The following is a 23,504-nucleotide window of genomic DNA, read 5'->3' on the forward strand; positions in this document are numbered from 1 at the left end:
ATAGAATCTTTAAGTAGTAAAATGTCACCAGAAGGAATATTCTGTGACTTATCCAAAGCATTTGATTGTGTGAACCATGACATTATGTTAGAGAAATTACAATTTTATGGTATAAATGGAACAGCATATGAGTGGTTTAAGTCATATCTGCAAAACAGGAAGCAAAAAGCCTCTTTATATGCGTCAAGTGATTAAAAGGAGTTTGCCACTTCACCTAACTGGGGTGAAATTACATTAGGTGTTCCACAAGGTTCGATCATGGGTCCCCTCCTGTTCTTGATATATGTGAATGACCTCCCTTCTTATGTGAAACAAGATGCTGAACTGGCACTGTTTGCTGATGATACAAGCATAATTATTAATCCAGTAAAAGAAAGTCCGATAGAAAAGATACAAATAAGGTCTTTGGAAAAGTTATTAATTGGTTTTCTGCGAATGGGCTTGCTCTGAACTTTGAAAAAACACAGTACATCCAATTTTCAGCTGCAAAAAGTATAATTCCTTCAATAAACATAACATATCAAAATAAGTCAGTAGCCAGGGTAGAGCATACTAAGTTTTTGGGTGTAAATATAGATGAGAATCTTAATTGGAAAATTCATATTTTGTATCTCCTAAAGTGACTAGGTTCAGCAACTTTTGCAATCAGAATAATTGCCAATTTTGAGGATGTAGAAATTAGTAAGCTAACATACTTCGCTTGCTTCCACTCTCTGATGTCATACGGAATAATATTCTGGGGCAACTCAACATTTAGGCAAATGATATTCACTGCTCAAAAGAAAGTAGTTAGAATAATGTGTGAGGTTCATAGTCGCACATCTTGTAGGCATCTGTTTAAAAGGTTAGGAATTCTTACAACTGCTTCACAGTACATTTACTCAGTAATGAAATTGTTTCTCAACGACATGGACAAGTTTAAAATCAACAGCGACATTCATAATTACAATACCAGAAAAAAGAAAGACCTACACTATCCTTTACTTAGCCTATCTTTGGCATAGTAAGGGGTAAAATATGCTGCTATAAAATGTTTTGATAAATTACCAGATGAAATAAAATGTCTGACAGACAGCAGTAATAGCTTCAAAAACAAACTGAATTCATACCTCCTTGACAACTCCTTCTATACCATAGATGAATTCTTGAATATGAGTAAATAAATCTGGAGATATAATATATGCATTTTGTGCCATTTAAGGGAATGGGATAGATAATAGAAATATTTAGGTATAACACTATAATGTAAACAAAAAAAGAAAAAAAAAAGCTTGTTTCGTGTGCGCATTTCTTGTGCATTTGACACGTTCCACATCATAACAGTTTTCCGTGCTATTGATCAATGGAACACGTAACTAACTAACCAACTAACTACATTACTCCAGTTCATGTCTTTGAGCAGCTTGTAAGCTGCATATTGTATGTGTTGATAGTCCACCATTAGTGTCATATTTGTTTGTTTGCTGCATGATTGGAGGTGTTTGTCACTAAAGTATAGTATTTATTAATATATCTCTATCTTTAAACTTTGATGGATTTTGATAGCTAAATGTTATCAGTGAAAGAATGTACTGTGAAGCTGTGATTATTTTTCTCAATCCCTTTAACTGATGCTTGCACTAAGTATATGAATGAACCCCACACACAACTTTCTTTTGTACAGTGTAGTTTTTATCTAAGTAAAAGTTACCACAAAATATTATCCAGTATGACCTCACAAATTAAAATTTGTGGATCTGTGTCACTACTGTTGATACTCCTAAGGCTGATAATTTATTCTAATGCCAACTGTAGCTGTACATTACATTGTAGTTGCACAACCCCCTTCCCCCAGTCTTTCTCAAACATTTTGATACTGTGCCATATCTTTCGCCAGATGCTGTTAGATCCTTGTCACATGCTAACCTCCCTTTCCCACAGTGCTGTAGCTATGTATGCAAATGCTACCCGAGTGCTACAGATGTATTTAGACACTGTCACTATGGTACCTTCATGCGGTGGATGTCTTGGCATGCATACATGTATTTTTGTCCCATTGTTCTATATGCATTCTCCTATAGCTCTTCAAAGTTTAGGTTGTTTAGTTGGAATTTTTGTGAACATCTGATTTTGTTGTCTAATCTTTGTCTACACACCTGGAGAACACTAAATTTTGCTGACAGAGTGGGCTAAGCATCGTATTTATGTAGAGGAAGAAGTCCAAAAGACAGTAAGAATCATAGCAAGATTAATATTTCCATATTAAAAATTGCAATGACTCTCCTACAGCATCTCAAAACAACAATCCCGAACCGTTTACTTCAGAACTTATAATCCACCATTGTATTCATGACTGAGAACTTTGCTAGCTCTCAGATGAATCCTGCTTGATGACACTGCAGCTCAACTAGGATGAGGTCTTTTGTCAGATGAAGTGTGTTATAATAGGGGGGGGGGGGTGAAGAGTTGGGGGAGAGGGAAGGGTTGCGGATGGGGGGGGGGGGTGCGTGCTGACTTGCAGAAGCGGAGCGTGACAGTGTAAGAGGGACAGGATGTGGGTGCAGGATGAGTGAAATTGGGGTTGTGGGGCAAGTGTTATAGTGGGGCACTGTGGAAATTGAGGCTAAGAGGATTAAACAATCGTAGGATGTGTTGCAGAGACAACTCCTCTATACATGAGTTGTAAATGATGGTGGTCGAAGCAGCCATTCAAATCAAGCACATTATGTTGGGTCCGGAGTAGGATGTTCTGGGTGAATCTATTGGACAGGTTTTGCACACATGGATCTTCCACAGGGATATGACCTGTGTGAGAAGAGGGTGGAGTAGGTGTGGAATATGATGTTGGATACTGTGTAGATTGGGTGGATTGCAGATCTCACCTGCCCGGGTTCCTGTGACAGATCTACCTGCTAACTCTTTGGAATCAAAAGAATCTAAAAGAGTTGGTGAAATTCGCTTTAGCGACACATTTATTGGCAGAAAAGTTATTTTTGTCCATTAAAACATGCATTTTTTGATTTGACTTCCATACACAAATGTCTGGTAGGTAATAGTATATTTAATGATGATTCAAGTACAAAACCTGGTGATATTTTTACTAAACAAGTCAACCAATTTTATTAATATGCGATGGCAAATACACAATTGAAGAATTCTCTGTTGTGAAAGCAGAAAGAGTGTTGGTATTTGTTACAACTAACTCATCTTTCAGAGCATTATATATATATATATATATATATATATAACTAAAATCATGATGAAAAAATGATATTTTAGTGTCATTGGAAAGATTATCAACGATTTTGAACTTTCACATTTGAAGAATGTTATGATTTTCTTATTTCAGCAGGAAATGCGAGTGATATTGTGGTTGCTTCTGTGTTATGCTGCCCTGCAAAAATTCTCTCATTGACTAATAAAAAGCAGTTATTTGCTATACTTGAATTGTCTTTTGTAGAGCTCCTATTCTCTTTAATAAAAGTACGTAATTTTTCAGATAAAAAGGCTTGCAGATCAAAATATCTGTCTTGCTTTCTAGAACACTAGATTATCTGGTATTGCATGTCCATCAAAATACTGTTGTCTTTATTGTGACAAAATAGGCACAGAAAAATCATAGAAACCTTATCTTTCATTTTCTAAAATATACATAATGTTCCCCAAAGACTTTTTGAAAAATGTTGATTTTTCTCAATGGTATTTTATTGCAGATTGTTTATGATGCACGAACAAAAAGATTAAAAATTACAAAAAATTCAGAATCCCATATTTGCCATGTAAAATAATGCCTCATTGATTAAGTGATGTTATAATTTGTGATTCACAGACCAGACTCTTAAGAGTGGAAGCAGTTTTAAGCTCACTTAAGTTCTATTGGGCCAGTCTTAAAACTTATTCTTTTGCTGTTATAATAAACATTCTACACAGGCTTTTCCTGAATTCGTTACTCACTTTACTACACCAACTCTCTCATCCTCAGAGCCCTTCTCTTGTATTTCATTTCATCAGTCTTATGTCTTCCATTGCACTTATTAGTGGTCATGTGTCTCATGTTATTAATATTGTTAACCTTTAGGTATTGCAGAAGATGGGTTTTATTTCTGTTTTTTAAAATGTGTGTTAAGCTGTTACGTTTGAAATATTCTTCAAACACACACTAGAGAAATACTTTCATTGAACATAATATGTTGTAACATTTTCAAGTATGAGAACTATTTTTCGTTCAACTTGTATTTAAACATTTTTAAAACAGGTATTATCATTACCTTTATAATTTAATTTATACACTGACAGTTCCAAATTTAAAGTAAAAATCAATGTATATTTATGTCATTATTACCAATTTGTATGGCTTAAAATGTTAATATGTTTCAGGATCTAACTGGAATTGAAGATATGTCTGTCTGCCGTGATGTGCTGCAACGACATGCTTGGGACTTAGAGGTGTCAGTACAGGAACAACTCAACATGCGTGAGGGCCGACCGTCGGTCTATTCTCGGGATAGGGAGCCTCCAGACTTGGTGCAGTCTCCACCACCTGTCAGTGAATCACGCATCAGTCAATTTTTCTTCTCAACACCTGCCCCTGCAAGAGGCAGTCGTGGCATTTTATCTTATATTGTCTCACTCTTCTTCAGAATATGCTATGATACAGTAGCAACCTTTTTGCGGTTTACATTTGGCTTTATAAGGCCAGATCCAAGGAGATGTAAGTACTTGTGTTTTGCTTTGTATTATGTTATGAAAAATTGATTGGTTTCAGCCGAGAGAGAGAGAGAGAGAGAGAGAGAGAGAGAGAGAGTGAAGAATGCGGAACTGGGGAGAACAACAGGAAGTAGTATGGTGTCCACAATAAAGAAACGGTAATAGAAAGAGGTCTGAGATAGAAATAAAGAGCTGAACATAATACAGGGTGACATAAAGTCCAGGAACACTTTCAATTATTTACTGCACAAGAACCAAACATTTTACAGTTATCATACACATGTCATTCTGAAGAGAAACCATGAAAGTTGTTGGTGTGTGTGTGGTTTTTTTTTTTTTTTTTTTTTTTTTTTTTTTTTTTTTTTTTAAATGCCGCCACAGCGTACTTCGGTAATTTGCCGATAGTCACCCCTAGTCGCAAACGTGGCGAGTTCAGGTGCGGAGCGCTCTTTCTGTGTGTTGGAGTTCAATAAAAACAAGTGTGCTACAGCTGTTCAGTGGATGTTTAGACACAAGTATCGTAAGAAGCCACCAATAAGGAAGGCCATTTACCACTGGCACAACAAATTCATTACAGTGGGTTGCTTGTGCCTGGCAAAGAGAAGCGCATGTCCCAGTGTGACTGAAGTTAATTTAAAGCATGTACAGAGACATTCATAAGGAGTCCAAAGGAATTGGTGCATCGTGCATCCAGTGAACTCGAAATGACTCCATTGACAGTGTGGAAAGTCCTGCGACAGAAGCTGTCTATGAAGCCTTTGAAATTGGAGCTAGTGCAGAAGCCCAATGACGATGACAGAGACAAGCGTTTTGAATTTTGTTCGCAGTTACAACAATTGAATGAGGATGGGGATGGTATTATTGATCGCTTAATTTTTAGTGACGAAGCCACTTTTCACACTAATGGGAAAGTGAACAGGTATAATTGTTGAATCTGGGGTACAAAGTATCAACATGAATGCATAGATTTTGAGTGTGATTCCCCGAAGGTAAATGTATTTTGTGCCATGTCACGTAAAAAACTGTACGGGCCATTCTTCTTCACCAAGAGCACTGTCACTGGATATTCCTACTTGGACACATTGCAGCAATGGCTGATGCCTCAAATGCAATCGGACTCTCTGTTCATCTTTCAGCAGGATGGGGCTCCACCCTATTTTCATCATGAAGTTCGTGGGTACCTGAACATGGAGCTGCTGCATCGATGGATCAGCCATGCTACAGAAGTGGACCGCTGTTTCGTGAAGTAGCCTCCCCAATCACCAGATCTTACTCCGCGTGACTCTTTTCTGTGGGGACACATTAAAGATCTGGTGTATATACCGCCTCTACCACGTGATGTAGCAGAGCTCCGGGAGAGAATACAAGAAGCGACTGCCACATCGACGATGCCATGCTGGGACGGATATGGCAAGAATTCGATTGCCATATTGACGTCTGCTAGGTCGCTCATAGTTCACATATTGAATGTTTGTAAAAAATCTTTCAGAGCTTCTCTTGAAAATGCAATATGTATGACATCTGTACAATGTTTAGTTCTTGTGCAGTAAATAATTGAAAGTGTTCCCAGACTTTATGTACACCCTGTACAATGGGAACAGAACACTCTGTAAATAATTTCTCAAGTATCCCTGAAATTGGAAAACTCCTACACAAAATCCTTCACATATCACCACAGTGATTTCCACGGCCTTCCCAGCATTTGGTGTAAAATTGGACTAAGTTACAGCATTCATATTCCAGTCAGCCATAATCAGATTGTCAAGCCTGCCAAAAGACATTCCACGGCACACATCAGCCACCCCCTGTTGCAAATATTTCATACTCTTGTCAATGACAACATCACATTTTGATAGCATCTAAATTGTAAATCTGCTTTGTTGCCTTAACAGTTATTTTGTGTGAGAGTGACTAGTTTTAGGAATAGCTAGTTTCAAACTATCACAAAGATTTGCCAAATATGCAGTGCTAGCACTACAAGTACGAGGTCTGTTCAAAAAATTCCGGAGCATTCATAATTTCATGCCAGTGCTGTGTTGGAGAGAAATGCTGTTGGCATCCCTGCACACACGCCTGTGGTTAGTGTGTAACTTCAGAAGTTTCATTGTTGTATGTCTGTTAGTTATTGTTCAGTGCTGTCTTGAGGAGAACATTGTGTCACACAGTTTGGGAATTTCAAGATGGCAGAGTTAGTGGAGTAAAGTGTCTGCAGTAGATTTTGCAGGAAACTCGAGATAACTGGTACAGAGACACAGCAAATGATGCAGGAAGCCTCCAGTGATGAGTGCTTAAGCTGTACTCAGTGGTTACAAATGGGTCACATGGTTTAAAAATGGCTGGAGGGAAGTTAATGATAACCCTCGTTCAGGATGCCCTTCAAAGTCAACCAACAATACTCGTGTCTTGAACGTCAATGAAATTGTTTGTGCCAACCAAAGACTGACTGTCCAAGAGATTGCAGAACACTGTAACAATTCAGTTGGATCATGTCGTGTAATCCTGACACTGCATCTTCGAATGCATCATGTTGCTGCCAAGTTCATCCCATGGCTCATGAGTCAAGAGCAGAAAGACCTTCACCTTGAAATCTTTCAAGAGCTTTTGGATCACACAAATGAGAATGAAATGTTCCTTAAGAGAATCATAACTGATTATGAGACATGGGCCTACAATTATGATGTTAAGGACCAAGGTTCAATCTTCACAGTAGGTTGGGAAAGGTCCTCCAAGGCCCAAAAAACCTTGTCAGTTCAGGTCAAATGTTAAAGCCATGCTGTTGGTTTCCTTTGACTTTGAAGGATTAGTTCATCATGAATTTGTACCACAGGACAATCTGTTAATCAGTGGTACTATCGGGATGTGTTATGATGCCTGTGAGAAAATGTGAGAAGGAAACGGCCTGAAATATGGCAAGAAAATTCATGACTCTTGCATCACAATAACACACTCATGCATTCATCCCTGTTGGTGCATGACTGTTGCTCAAAAAATTAAGTCACTGTGCTGCCTCAGCCTCCGTACTCTCCAGACCTGGCCCCCTGCAGATATTTTTTTTCTTTTTTATGATTATTGTTTCCAAGGTTGAAAACCCCATTGAAAGGATGAAAATTTGCAATGATAGTTGAGATAAAAGAAAATTCAGAGACGGTGCTTCATGCTGCCCAGCAAGAGACATACCAAGACTGCTTCCAGAAGTGGAAACGGCATTGAAAGCAGTGTATCAGTAGTGGAGGAGACTATTTTGAAGGAGACCATAAGTAAAAGGTAAATGTAGAAAATTTTTATGGACGAAATTCCAGAATGTATTGAACAGACCTCATATTTCGTTTTTACTCACGTGAACCTCTTTATTGTACTTTTAATTGAAAGGATGATTAAATAATTATACTTACATGAATTAATACAGCCCAGTAATAGTTTCATATTGGCAATGATAGCAGCAACAATACCATAAGAGTGTAAGAGAGCAAGAGACCATTCCACACTACTACACAACTTTTTATAGTATTTTTAAATTACTCTTCTTTTCCTTCTTTAGTATGTTCTCCAGTAAATAGACGTTGATTTCTATCTTCAGGTCTGTAGGCCAACTGTAGGCGTTTGTAAGCAGCTCAGTGGTTAATTGCTTTCAAAGTCCCACCAAAATTTCAACTTGGAAATGGGTCAAAAATGGAATAGAACACAAAAAGTGGGACTCTTTTTGGGGTTTTCACTTATAACTCTGAAGTGATACAATTTTTGGAAAAGTTGACTATTTGTGCAAATAAAAAGAATAAGATTTCCCACAGAATAGACCTGAGTGGCTTTTTTCATCTTACCAACCATAAGGCATGTAACACATCTTCAAGTTAATGTAATTTCTGGCACCACCACCGAAACCCAATTCCTCACTCTACATCTATAACGTGAATAGTGATTATATATATATATATATATATGTATATGTATATATATATATATGTTGGGGGGGATAATGTGGGAATTGATTAATAATTGCATGAATAATTGGAAAAAATTGATTGGAAACAATAGTTGAAAGAAATTAAAAGATAATTTATGAATCTGTACACAATCCTGGGTGACTTTAACTGATACCAGTATCAACAGATCTTCAGTATCAAGACATTCAAGGTCAAGATTCATAATTTTCATTACATATTGCTTCACATTAATTCCGTTGTGCATAATCTTGATTATAAAAATGCCGATGCAGGATTGCTCCTCCGCTGCTCCTGCAAATTCCTCTTGTCTGCTCCAATCCTCCTGACGCAGGATTTCAGTTGCGGGTGAAATGATGAACAGACAGGTATGGACGTCTCATATATGCAAATTAATTTTACCTTTCTAATAACTATTTATAATGCTTTTAATGTACGGTTGAGATACACATTTTTTAACAATGCTGGTACGACAGATCGAAGCACACGTCACCCACTACCACTTATAGAAACAAAAAGATTAAAATACAGGAAATAATAAATTGAGGAGCATATTTCTTATTTTGTTTCGTGCAGATGTATCAAAACATTATGGACAGAATAACATTGGGTGCTTGCGGCTGAAGCATAATGGTTGGAACCATGTGTTCTTGGACCTCGTGCCACCCTATTTCTAGGAACTTTTATTTTTGCCCAGTCACTGCTGTACCTGGTGGTAAACCAGGAGAATTTGCTGGCAAGCACCGCCCTCATTTGATGGCAGAGAAGCAAAGATAGCAGTTTTTCTGAATGCAGTTTGCTGTAGCTTCTATATCTAAGGTAGTTCAAAGGCTCTCTGCTCATACCACCTTGTAGCTTAATGAAGAGGTGTTAACCACACACTGCTGCAGCCTGCTTGTGTGTGTTCGTATCTTTGAATATTTGTATGTCCTGTTTCAGTTCAGGGTTTTTCTTCAGTGTAGTGATGCGCTTCTCCTGGGCCTGATTGTAGAGAACAGAAGCTCGGTAACAGCTGCTGACTGCATGCAAAAACAGCATATTCTATCAAGTTGTATGAGGAGAGAGAAACTGCCATGGGATTTTCCTTCTGCCTGGTTTCATCAGTAATACATTACTTTGTTGATTGAGGCCTGTTAGAATGGCGAGAAGCTCCATTTCCTCCCCAACACTATGGCAGGTAAATGGATTTGGGCCAAAGATATTGCAGTGTTGATAATCAAGGTATCAGCATCTTTCACAGGTTGCTTGAAGCTATGCCTGCTTTGGGCAATATGTCCATTAATATTTACATTAAGTGGTCCTTGTTCTTCGAATTTTCCTCAGGCACAGGTTGCCTTCGTGTTGTTGAAGGTCATTTCTACAGAGCTGTGTTTGTGGGACCTTCATGTTTGCTCGTTCTGTTGGGACTAGTGCTCAACTTGTCAGGGTAACCATCAAACACCTACAATAGAACCGAGTTGCACATCGGTTGACTGAAGGAAACATAACTGTCACAGTTATCTGAAAATGACTGCCCATTGTGCCAAACAACTTCATGCAACTGGTCAGAGCCAGCTCACAAACATCATACCCCAGCACTGCATCAAGTATCTACTACCAACTTCTCCAGTACCATCGTGACACTAGTGGAGGATGGAAATCAGCAATGGATGTGCAACGAAGTATGGTAAGGGCACATATGGGTGGGGGGAGGTGGGGGGGGGGTCCAAAGATATCCAATCTTTTTGGCTTTGAAGTCGCACAAACTTGAACACATGCTACAAACCATGTGGCTGGTCTGACAAAAAAGGTCTCTGAGATCTATTTTGTGGGAAATAGTATCTTCCTTATTTCCACAAATAGTCAGCTTTGCCAAAAATTGCATAGTTTCTGAGTTATAAGGTTTGCTGATGCCTCTTCTTTCTTCTTGTTTGTCCCGGCTTCCCGAGATCTCTCGGTGAAGAGACACAGTAAATATAACAAGTTCCGTAGTGGTACAATGAAATTATGCAACTGTTAGTAATCTCATTGTTTGTTTATTGGTATTTATGGAAAAGATAAGAAAATCCATCATACTCCCACGTGTCATCAAACTTCGTGTTGCATTTATGTGTGTAATTGACTTTACTGTGTCGTGAACCATTTCAATGAATTCCTTATGACATTGCTTGGCAACACAATTAACAGCATCATACATGTATAAATTTAAATTGATCCTCGATATTTTAAATAACCCTTCTGCTAGTTTTTGTCCAAATCATCACTTGTTCAAAATTAACTTCAGCTTTGTGGATCAAATCCAAGCATATTCATAGCTATTGTCCGTGATTTACTGAACAGCCCGATCTCGCACTGGCACGTAACTTATTTCAAATATAGAGTGCAGTTTTCAGTTTTTCCATGATCAGCTAAACAGCTCTTTGGCAATGACATGATCTCAGGTAATATGTAACTGGAACTGAATTTATCTGCATCAAAGTCAGAATCATAAAATAAAATTCACCACACCAGCAAGCGAATTATACACGCGCACTTTTTGCACTCTAAGTAAGTCATTGTCTCGGAGTAAAAGCTGCACATAAATTCACTCTCCTTTTCATGCATAGAAAAACCAAAACATCCATTCCATGCTGAATAGACTTTGAGAGTTTATATTTCATAATCAATAAAAGTTTATCACCTGAGAGAAATTATTTAATTTGCAAAAACGGATTTAGATCACAATTAATTCATGTTTGGACGATGACGCCACAAATTGATGCTTGCTTGAAATGAACGCATTACATGTAATAAAAGTACCATCCGTAAAGTAATGTGCTGATTTTTTCCAACAAATTTGCTACCCCTTGTATCACTAAAAAGTGAAAGCCAAAAATTCCCATTTTGTTTGCAACTTTTCTGTTTTTAACTCATTTTTTAATTGAAATTTTCATGGGCCTTTGAAAATTCAAATTCAGCACTCTCAAAAACATATGGAAAGCCTGTAAAAAAAAGTCTGCAAAACTTTCCACTATTTGGCTGTTGTCAGCACTAGTTGACTGGATTATTTGGATTGATGACAGCTTTACAAGAAGTAAACATTCATACCATGAAAGTATTGTTTCTTGAACTATCTTAGTACTGAGCAATGTTCTAAAGTTACCACTAAGATCTTCAGCTTCAAGGTGATCCATGGTCCTTGATCTTAATATGTAATTGTACATATGTAACTTATATTTTGGCAGTAACTGTAATATACTGGCTGAAGAGTTCCTCCGTGCCATTGTGTGAAGTGATGTTCTTCCACTATTCTTCTTTTCCCATTCCCTTCCTGCATAGTGTATCCTCATCCTTTTTTTAATTTGTGTAGGCTTTTTGGTTTATATAACCTATTCTCCCTCCGCCTCTCGCTTCATGTCTCTGTGGGAATGGATGGCTACAGGTGAATATTATCAATAGGTATTCGAAATAAAGTTAGTGAACTCCTTATAGATGGTGACTCTGACAACTCTGATTTCAGAGCATTTCTGCTCAAGCTAGAGAGGGTTCTTGGTTCACTTTATGTGAAGTACCAAAAATCAGTAATATGTGGTGATTTCAGTATTAATTTTGTATGTGATTGTGCAAGGAAAAGGATATTGGAAGATCTCCTAAATAGATGACAAATATAATGCTATCCTTAATACATTTCTCATGCTCTTTGAGAGTTGCTTTCCTTTAGAATGTTTGTAACGGGGTACTAGCAGTGAAAGGCAGCCTGGGTGGCTGACTAGTGGGATAAGGATATCATGTAGAACAAAGCGGGAATTATCTCAAAATGTTAGAAATATTCACAGTCAAGGTCAGTAGCCTATTACAGACAGTGCTGTAAGATGCTTAAAAATGTTATTGGGAAGGCAAAGAGTATGTGGTATGCGGAGAGAATAGCTAATTCATAGAATCATTTTCTTAGCATTGCTGGTGAATTAAAAATTTAGTTTCTACAGGGAATCATATAACTCTCTTGGCAAATGCCTTTCCGATATTGATGTTTGAAATCTTCCTCTGTGATACAGACAAGGGGGACATTGAGTCAATAATTAAAACACTGAAGATTAAGGACTCTCATGGATATGATGTAGTGCCTAACAGAATATTAAGGTACTGTGTTGCACATGTTAGCCCTATATTTAGCCATATTTTTAATTCTTCCTTTAAGAATGGTCAGTTTCCTGAATGATTAAAGTACTCAGTTGTAAAGCCACCTGATAGAAAGGGGTAATCTAGACAATTTTAGACCTATTTCTATGCCATCAGTGTTTGCTAAAATTATGGAAAAGGCTGTGTATGTAAGGATAATTGATCATTTTATTTCACAGAATTTGCTATCAAATGTACGGTTCGATTTTAGAAGTGGTTTAGCAACTGAAAATGCCACATTCTGTCTTCTCTGGGGGGTACTGGGTGGATTAAACAAAATTTTTTGAACACTAGACATCTTTTTTTTTTAATTTAATCAAGGGGTTTGATTGTTTTGATCACAAAATATTGCTCCAGAAGTAGAACCATTATGGAATATGGGGAATAGCTCAGAATTGGTTCACCTCTGACATTAATAACAGACAGTGGAATGTCATTCTGCACAGTGTTGTGAATGGCTATGAGGTGGGGTCTGAGCGGGGCATGGTTAAATGGGGGGTGCCCCAGGGATCAGTGCTGGGATCACTCCTGTTCCTTATTTGTATAAATGATATGCCCTTTAGTATTACAGGTATTCTAAAACATTTATTGCTTGGTTGCTAAGAATGTTGTGTGCAATGTTGGCAGTGTTTCAAATAGTGCAGTTCTTGACGTGAGTTCACGGCTTGTAGAAAATAAACTAAAGCTAAATCACAATAAAACTCAGTTTTTACTGTTTCTGACACACAATTCAACAAAACCTGACATTTTAATTTCACAGAATGGGCATATGATTAATGAAACTGAACAGTTCCAATTTCTAGGTGATCAGATAGATAGTAAACTGTCATGGAAAGCCCGCATTCAGGATCTTATTCAAAGACTTAATGCTGCCATTTTTAATATTTGAATGGTATCTGAAGTAAATGGTAGTTTGACCCAAAAAAATAGTCTACTTTGCTTATTCTCATTACCTTATGACATATGGTATTATATTTTTGGACACATCATCCCATTCAAAAAGGATATTTTTGACTCAGAAACGGGCGGTTTGGGCTATGTATATATATAACTTACCAAACGAAAGTGTTGGCATGTTGATAGACACACAAACATACACACAAAATTCAAGCTTTCGCAACCAACGGTTGCTTCATCAGGAAAGAGGGAAGGAGAGGGAAAGTCGAAAGGATGTGGGTTTTAAGGGAGAGGGTAAGGAGTCATTCCAATCCCAGGAGCGAAAAGACTTACCTTAGGGGGAAAAAAGGACAGGTATACACTTGCACACACACACATATCCATCCGCAGATATACAGACACAAGCAGACATTTGTAAAGGCAGTCGAGGCGGAAGTACAGAGGCAAAGATAAAGATGTTGTTGAATGACAGGTAAGGTATGAGCGGCAGCAACTTGAAATTAGCGGAGGTTGAGGCCTGGTGGGTAACGGGAAGAGAGGATATACTGAAGGGCAAGCGTGGGAAAAATATATCTAAAAACACAGATGATGTGATTTACCGAACGAAAGTGCTGGCAGGTCGATAGACACACAAACAAACACAAACATACACACAAAATTCAAGCTTTCGCAACAAACTGTTGCCTCATCAGGAAAGAGGGAAGGAGAGGGAAAGATGAAAGGATGTGGGTTTTAAGGGAGAGGGTACGGAGTCATTCCAATCCCGGGAGCGGAAAGACTTACCTTAGGGGGAAAAGAGGACAGGTATACACTCGCACACTCACACATATCCATCCGCACATACACAGACACAAGCAGACAAATGTCTGCTTGTGTCTGTGTACGTGCGGATGGATATGTGTGTGTGTGTGCGCGCGCGAGTATATATATACCTTCGTAACCTCTTGGTTCGTCCACATGAAATCCCCAAACCACCTTCCCTACCCTCTGGCTCCTACCCTTGTAACCGCCCCCGGTGTAAAACCTATCCCATGCACCCTCCCACCACCACCTACTCCAGTCCTATAACCCGGAAGTTGTACATGATCAAAGGCAGAGCCACGTGTGAAAGCACCCATGTGATTTACCAACTGACCTGCCTACACTGTGACGCTTTCTATGTGGGAATGACCAGCAACAAACTGTCCATTCGCACGAATGGACACAGGCAGACAGTGTTTGTTGGTAATGAGGATCACCCTGTGGCTAAACATGCCTTGGTGCACGGCCAGCACATCTTGGCACAGTGTTACACCATCCGTGTTATCTGTATACTTTCCACTAACACCAACCTGTCAGAACTCCGGAGATGGGAACTTTCCCTTCAGTATATCCTCTCTACTCGTTATCCGCCAGGCCTCAACCTCCGCTAATTTCAAGTTGCTGCCGCTCATACCTCACCTGCCATTCAACAACATCTATGCCTCTGCACTTCCGCCTCGACTGACATCTCTGCCCAATCTTTTTGTCTTTAAATATGTCTGCTTGTGTCTCTATATGTGTGGATGGATAGGTGTGTGTGTGCAAGTGTATACCTGTCCTTTTTTCCCCCTAAGGTAAGTCTTTCCGCTCCCGGGATTGGAATGACTCCTTACCCTCTCCCTTAAAACCCAAATCCTTTCATCTTTCCCTCTCCTCCCTCTCCTTCCCTCTTTCCTGACAAAGCAACCGGGGGTTGCGAAAGCTCGAAATTTTGTGTGTGTGTTTGTGTGTTTTTTATTGTGCCTATCTACCAGCGCTTTCCCGTTTGGTAAGTCATGGAATCTCTGTTTTTAATATATTTTTCCCATGTGGAATATATATATATATATATAGGGAAACATTCCACGTGGGAAAAATATATCTAAAAACAAAGATGATGTGACTTACCAAACGAAAGCGCTGGCACGTCGATAGACACACAAACAAACACAAACATACACACAAAATTCAAGCTTTCGCAACCAACGGTTGCCTCATCAGGAAAGAGGGAAGGAGAGGGAAAGACGAAAGGATGTGGGTTTTAAGGGAGAGGGTAAGGAGTCATTCCAATCCTGGGAGCGGAAAGACTTACCTTAGGGGGAAAAAAGGACGGGTATACACTCGCGCACACACACACATATCCATCCACACATATACAGACACAAGCAGACATATTTAAAGACAAAGAGTTTGGGCAGAGATGTCAGTCGAGGCAGAAGTACAGAGGCAAAGATGTTGTTGAAAGACAGGTGAGGTATGAGCGGCGGCAACTTGAAATTAGGGGAGGTTGAGGCCTGGCGGATAATGAGAAGAGAGGATATACTGAAGGGAAAGTTCTCATCTCCGGAGTTCTGACAGGTTGGTGTTAGTGGGAAGTATCCAGATAACCCGGATGGTGTAACACTGTTCCAAGATGTGCTGGCCGTGCACCAAGGCATGTTTAGCCGCAGGGTGATCCTCATTACCAACAAACACTGTCAGCCTGTGTCCATTCATGCGAATGGACAGTTTGTTGCTGGTCATTCCCACATAGAAAGCTTCACAGTGTAGGCAGGTCAGTTGGTAAATCACGTGGGTGCTTTCACACGTGGCTCTTGCCTTTGATCGTGTACACCTTCCGGGTTACAGGACTGGAGTAGGTGGTGGTGGGAGGGTGCATGGGACAGGTTTTGCACTGGGGGCACCAACCTGTCAGAACTCCGGAGATGGGAACTTGCCCTTCAGTATATCCTCTCTTCTCGTTATCCGCCAGGCCTCAACCTCCGCTAATTTCAAGTTGCCGCCGCTCATACCTACCTGTCTTTCAAAAACATCTTTGCCTCTGTACTTCTGCCTCGACTGACATCTCTGCCGAATCTCTTTGCCTTTACAAATTTCTGCTTTTGTCTGTATATGTGTGGATGGATTTGTGTGTGTGTGCGAGTGTATACCCATCCTTTTTTCCCCCTAAGGTAAGTCTTTCCGCTCCCGGGATTGGAATGACTCCTTACCCTCTCCCTTAAAACCCACATCCTTTCGTCTTTCCCTTTCCTTCCCTCTTTCCTGATGAGGCAACTGTTTGTTGCGAAAGCTTGAATTTTGTGTGTATGTTTGTGTTTGTTTTTGTGTCTATCGACCTGCCAGCGCTTTCGTTTGGTAAGTCACATCATCTTTGTTTTATATATATAATAGAGGGAAACATTCGACGTGGGACCCTCTGGCTCCTATCCTTGTAACCACCCCCAGTGTAAAACCTGTCCCATGCACCCTCCCACCACCACCTACTCCAGTCCTGTAACCCGGAAGTTGTACACGATCAAAGGCAGAGCCACGTGTGAAAGCACCCACGTGATTTACCAACTGACCTGCCTACACTGTGATGCATTCTATGTGGGAATGACCAGCAACAAACTGTCCATTCGCATGAATGGACACAGGCAGACAGTGTTTGTTGGTAATGAGGATCACCCTGTGGCTAAACATGCCTTGGTGCACGGTCAGCACATCTTGGCACAGTGTTACACCGTCCGGGTTATCTGGATACTTCCCACCAACACCAACCTATCCGAACTCCGGAGATGGGAACTTCCTCTTCAATATATCCTCTCTTCCCGTTACCCACCAGGCATCAATCTCCGCTAATTTCAAGTTGCCGCCACTCATACCTCACCTGTCATTCAACAACATCTTTGCCTCTGTACTTCTGCCTCGACTGACATCTCTGCCCAAACTCTTTGTCTTTAAATATGTCTGCTTGTGTCTGTATATGTGTGGATGGATATGTGTGTGTGTGTGTGCGAGTGTATACCCGTCCTTTTTTCCCCCTAAGGTAAGTCTTTCCGCTCCCAGGATTGGAATGACTCCTTACCCTCTCCCTTAAAACCCACATCCTCTCGTCTTTCCCTCTCCTTCCCTCTTTCCTGATGAGGCAACAGTTTGTTGCGAAAGCTTGAATTTTGTGTGTATGTTTGTGTTTGTTTGTGTGTCTATCGACCTGCCAGCGCTTTCGTTTGGTAAGTATGTATGTGTATATATATGTATATATATATACTACTATTCTGTCTAGGAGTTCCTTGAAAATTTAAGCTGATTTTTGTGTTATATTGTTAATTGCATGTACATAAACTTATGGCTTGTCTTCTTTTGTGTTCATAATCATTTTATTTTATCTGTTATTACTTTTATGTTATAATTCCATGTACTGACACATTCCATGACCTTGGACATTTGTTCCTCAGTTTGGTCCTGTGGAACTAGGTGTGTAAAATAAAAAAAAAAAGTTATACAGGTGCACCAGACAGAGAGAAGGCAGACTAATATTATAGCATATGATCAGCAGCAATTGTTTCATGCACCTATTCCTTTTTTGCAGATATTACTGATCGTGTTTGGTCCTGTGGAACTAGATGTGTAAAGTAAAAAAAAGTTATACAGGTGCACCAGACAGGGAGAAGGCAGACTAGTATTATAGCATATGATCAGCAGCAATTGTTTCATCCACATATTCCTTTTTTGCAGATATTACTGATCCTGTTGGTGATGTACTTAAATTTATAAATTCCTTTGAAGAAAAATATGGATCAAGGCATCCAGTGTTTTATCAAGGAACATACAGCCAGGCACTGAATGACGCTAAGCGAGAGCTTCGTTTCCTTCTAATATACTTGCATTGTGAAGATCATCAAGATACCGACAATTTCTGTAGGTATGCTGCTGCACTTATAGAGGACTTCAATGTGTTTACATACACAAAAGTATAGAACTATTGTAATACAGTCCTAATTTTTGTGAATGTTTTCAAACTTGGTACTCAGTGTATTTTTATTTTTACTCTCCCCATCCTTGATTCTAGCATATTTTGCACTTTCAATCATTGGAAAGTCCAAAAATGGAATAACATTCTTCAGTACAAATATGTTGTTTTGGGGCTACTCTGTGACCACCGCAGAGGGCTATCTATCCCCCTCCCCACTACATGCCTTCTCATTATTCCCCGACTACCCAACCCAGTAGATTGCCGCTCACATCAGATGCAGTTGGGCCTTAGTGCCTGTAGACATTAGCCAGGTGTGTGAGTTGTTGTTTGAGTATACGAGTCTTCTGTTTCTGAAGAAGGCCTTTATCCAAAAGCCTAAATATGTCTAGTATTCATTTTCATTGTGCTCATTTGAGACTCGACCCTCCTCTGTGTCGTGAGTGACACTTAGCACGTTGTCATACATAGACTCGCACAATTGTAATGAACAATTAATTCGTATTTGCTGTAGAGTTTTTAAATGTGAGAAGATATAAGAACCTGGAAACTTTCTTTGCTTTCTAGGAACACATTATCAGACATGGAGGTTGTGACGTACATTAATACAAATATGTTGTTTTGGGGCTGCTCTGTGACCACCCCAGAGGGCTATCGAGTATCTCAGGCATTACGAGAAAATGGCTACCCGTTTCTGGCAGTAATTTGTCTTCGGGAAAACAGAATGACTGTTGTTGGGAGGTGAGTTTTGTATGGAGTACTTTTAATTTTTTTTTCAGCTGTACAGATTATTTTCATTTTTTGCAGTGTGGTTATGGATGATGCTCTGCATAAGTTATTAGCATGGTTAATGGATACTACACAAGAGTAAATGTGCTTGTCTAACTGTGCATATCTGACAGGATGAAAGATAGTGCTTGTTTTTTTTAAAGCTCATTGGTTGGTCATGCATCCAATGCTCTAGTTTATTATCAAGATGCTTAACATTTAAATGCACCAAAAATAAATGCATACTACATCTGTTAAAAAAAAAAATTACTTGATGCTTTCCTAGTAGACAGTTTCATTTCTTACAAACTAACTTCATAAACTTAGACCAAATGGCACTTAAATCGAAAGTAGTAGTATTATGGCAGTTGAGAGTTTCGAGCAAGTTAATAAGAGATGGAACAGATCCCTCACAGTATACCAAAGAGGCCAGGACACTGTTGAAGAAGCAACGAAAAAAGCATACCAGATTTTTTAAAAAACATAAAATCTCCAAAATTGGTAATGCCTCATACAAGCTCAAAATTGAGCACTACAAATATTTTCACCCAACAAAACTCGTGTCTCAAAATCCGGCAGAAAATCCAAAGAGATTATGGTCTTTTGTAAAGTATACCAGCAGCAAGACAAAATTTAACATTTTACTGTGGAACAGACACACTGTACTTTCAAATAAATGAAGTTAAGTGTGACAGTTGCAGGTGAACTGCATAGCAGCTGCAGCAATGTCATAAACAGGGCTCCAGCTGAATGAACAGTTTTTAATCAAGGACTGTACTACATAAATAGCTGACTGAGATGATTGGAGAGGAGGCAGCATAGCAGTCCTGCTAAGAGACAGTAAAATCCATCTCCGGATAGCCGTAAATTTGCATAATCTGTCATTTCAAGCTGTGGTGCCTAGATTGAATTAGCCATTACTCTTATATGTTGTTGTATATGCCACTGTAAATTCCATCAAGGACTCTGACAAGCGGTCAGTGGGAGGATTTGTTTCAACAAATAGCATCACTGTAAACAGGGTGAGTCATGTAAGACATTTTTATTTCAAGGCAGTTCCAGATCTGGAAACAAAGTTTTCAGCAATTGGTTGTAGTTGAACAGATAATGCTCTAAACCAGGGCTTCACAACTTACGTGCTCGTGGAGCAAGCTGTGAGCAGCAAGGCACGAGCACGCTACCCCCACTACCAGACCAGAGCGGAGAGTGGGGAGAGTGATGTGGGGCACACAACAGCTGCCGCCAGTCAATGTAAATCCGCGGCCACCTGCAGGGATAGCACTCACGAATTATTACTGCGAGAAATGAAACAAATAAAGGAGAATGTACACGTGCCACATCATTTTATTAGCTTAGTGTATGCCTCTACATTAGTATTAATTTGTGAACTGTTACACAATAAAAGGTGTCACTGAAGTGTGGGTTTCTCTGTTATCTTGTACTTTTTGCCCTTTACAATTGCGTCTATGTTCGGAGTAGTTGTTCTTGTGCATTGTAGGCACAGCGTGCAGTTTAAATTTCCATCAGACAATGCGTTTCTCAGGCACGTCTTGTTACATTTCATTGCAGAGAACAGTTGTTCACAAACATAACTGGAACCAAACATTGATATTATTGTAGCTGCCAGTTTGTGCAAACGAGGAAATCTATCCTGAGGGACATGTCTGTAGAATTCCAAAATGTTCTTCTTGTTCTGAAATTTGTCTCTGTATTCTCTGTCACACTGCAGGTCAATAATTTCTAGTTGCAGCTCAGGACGAATCTCTTCAATATTCGCTGAATATGGAGAGGAGAACAGATCAAAATCACTGTCTAGTGCTGTCAGATCTTGAAACCGTTGATCAAATTCTCCCTCAAGGGCACCTAAACTATGTGAATAACGTTCACAGTCTTTGTGAACATCTTGCGTGGATGATAATTTAGGAAAATGAGCTAGATTTCCTGTTTCCAGCTGACTCACCCAAAGTGTCAATATCATTTTAAAAGCTTGTATTCGATCTATGAAATGAGTAATTAGCAGATCTTTACCTTGTAGTGAAATGTTCAAAGCATTCAGATGGCTAGTTAAATCTGCTGTAAAGGATGAACCAGACAGTAGGAGATTTTACTTTATTATACGAGCACCCAAACAGTAACATCATTTTTCCATTGCGGCCAAGCCACGGCTGGCAGTGTTAGCTGCCTGTAAATTCTTTCATCCCACGGTCTAGTAACAGGAAGTCAGCACCGAGGAAGGGCACCTTGGTCACGCGCTTCTCTCATGTGCTTACGAGGTAACGCCGTCCCAGGCGTCGCTTAGCAGGCAACGCTCTGGAAAGTTCCATGCCGCCCGCACGGTTTGCTCGGTCCTGACCAATCAGGGCGGAGGAAGCCGCGTGGTGCGTCGAATATACCAGGCCTCCCGTCGTCAGGCTCGCTCTCATATTCTTGCTCACCCGCAAGTCGGATGCGCGCCCTGTAGCATTGAACATCTCCCGCTTCTCCCAGTGCTGCGGCACTGTGAACTTAGTTTTGGCAGACAACAACTTTCGGTAGCTTCGCGAACAATGTTCGCCAAATTATAAGCTCTGGCTCACCCTCACCTCCCTAGGCCTATGTAGCCCCTTTCAACATGCTTTAGCCAATAAATGGCCTTTCTCTAAAAATTACCCTATTATTCCACAATGCCCACTGCCTGCCCATACGCCCATCCTGTACACTGCTAAGAACGCGAGATCACATTTCCATGAAGGCTCTTTCAATTCAGGAAAACACATGTTATTTATTTCCATGAACATATTTATCTCATCTAATAGGCAAAAAAATTGATTTAATAATTCGCCACGGCTAAGCCAGCGGACCTCGCTGTAATAAGGCAGGCTACCATACTGGCTTTCTACATCCTCAAGAAAGCTTTTAAATTGCTTGTGTTGTAGCCCATGCTTCCTTATATAATTGGTTGTATGAACAACAACACTCTTCACATTTTTTAGAGTGGTACTCTTTGCACATAAGTTTTCCTGGTGGATGACACAGTGAACGCGCCTTATTTCATTCGGCACGGTCAGTTTTTGCATATTCTCCTTCAACAGCGCAACGAAACCTGATTTTTTTCCCTGTCATTGCTGGTGCACCGTCTGTAGACACTGAAACTAAAGAATTCCACGACAATCCTATATTTTCAACACTTTCTTCAACACTACTTAAAATATCACCTCCGGTTGTAGTGTTCTTCATGGCTACTACATCGAGGAGCTCCTCCCTCACCTGAAGATCTCTATTAACACCTCTAAAAAATATGGTAAGCAGTGCTGTTCCAGTGATATCAACACTTTCATCCAGAGCTAGATAATACGCCATAAAATCTTTACAGATATTTGCAAGCTGGCTCTGGATGTCGTCTGCCATGTCCTGTATGCGACGCATAATGGTCATGTTAGATAATGGCACAATCCGAAACTGTTCAACTTGAGATGGACACAAATGTTCCGCTGCAACTACCAAACATTCTTTTATTAAATCGCCATCAGCGAAGGGTCGCAGGGATGTTGCTAAAAGCAAAGCAATTTTGTAATTCACTCTGAGAGCTGCCTCAGTTGATTTTTCTTCGTCGTCCAGATCTTCTTCAGATAGCTTCTTTTTAAGTTTAATAACTTCCTGTGCATGATTTGGTCCATCCCATTTTCGACTTCCATAGTCTTTCGCGTGGTACGACATATAATGTCGGTGCAAATTAAATTTCCTACAAGAATTCAGCGTTTTGTGACATACTAAATATTTTGCAAGACCATCTTTTTCTGTAAACAGATCCAATTCCTCCCAATGGGGGTTGAACTGCGAAAGCATGGTTGGGGTTACACAACGGCGACATTACATGATTCTTAACCAGCGAAGTGACTGTTAGAGCTGATCGTAGTACTTTAAACGTTACCTAGTTGGCACGAATTCAATAGGCACGCTGCGGCCCTATTCAAACGTGCGCGCGCATTTCCCCTCCCTCCCTACTCTGCGACCTTGCACCTGCTCGCGAGCACGTGCCTGAGCAGACGCGAGTACTCGCGCTCAAAACCAGCCAGTTGTTAAGCCCTGCTCTAAACTCTGGTATCAACAGATATATTAAAACATTTTTCTTTTTATATATGGAACTATATACTTTTCATAAGTGCATTCAATAGCTCTTAGAAAGACATTACACTGATATATGAAGATAGTAACTGTTCCCAAAAGAACAGATAACATTGATGATCGTGCAGCTTCTCTAGAATAAATGATAATTAATCGAGAGCATCAGCTGCCAACAGGTGTTGTTGATTTACCTCAATGAGGTAAGCAGGAGATCCCGGGTTCGAGTCCCAGTCGGGGCACAC

The 23,504-nt window shown here is 39.9% G+C and overlaps 1 protein-coding gene across 1 annotated transcript in view; it reads left to right on the forward strand.

Annotated features, from left to right (window-relative positions):
• Positions 1–23,504, forward strand: part of LOC126260900 (FAS-associated factor 2) — a 118,966-nt gene that overhangs the window by 28,039 nt on the left and 67,423 nt on the right. Inside the window, exons 2-4 of the mRNA XM_049958354.1 lie at positions 4,357–4,690; positions 18,156–18,342; positions 18,958–19,131. Coding sequence (XP_049814311.1) covers positions 4,357–4,690; positions 18,156–18,342; positions 18,958–19,131 — 695 coding nt within the window. The remainder of the gene's footprint in view (positions 1–4,356; positions 4,691–18,155; positions 18,343–18,957; positions 19,132–23,504) is intronic.

The sequence above is a fragment of the Schistocerca nitens genome, chromosome 5 (genome assembly GCF_023898315.1).
Source record: "Schistocerca nitens isolate TAMUIC-IGC-003100 chromosome 5, iqSchNite1.1, whole genome shotgun sequence".
Classification (NCBI taxonomy): Eukaryota; Metazoa; Arthropoda; class Insecta; order Orthoptera; family Acrididae; genus Schistocerca; species Schistocerca nitens.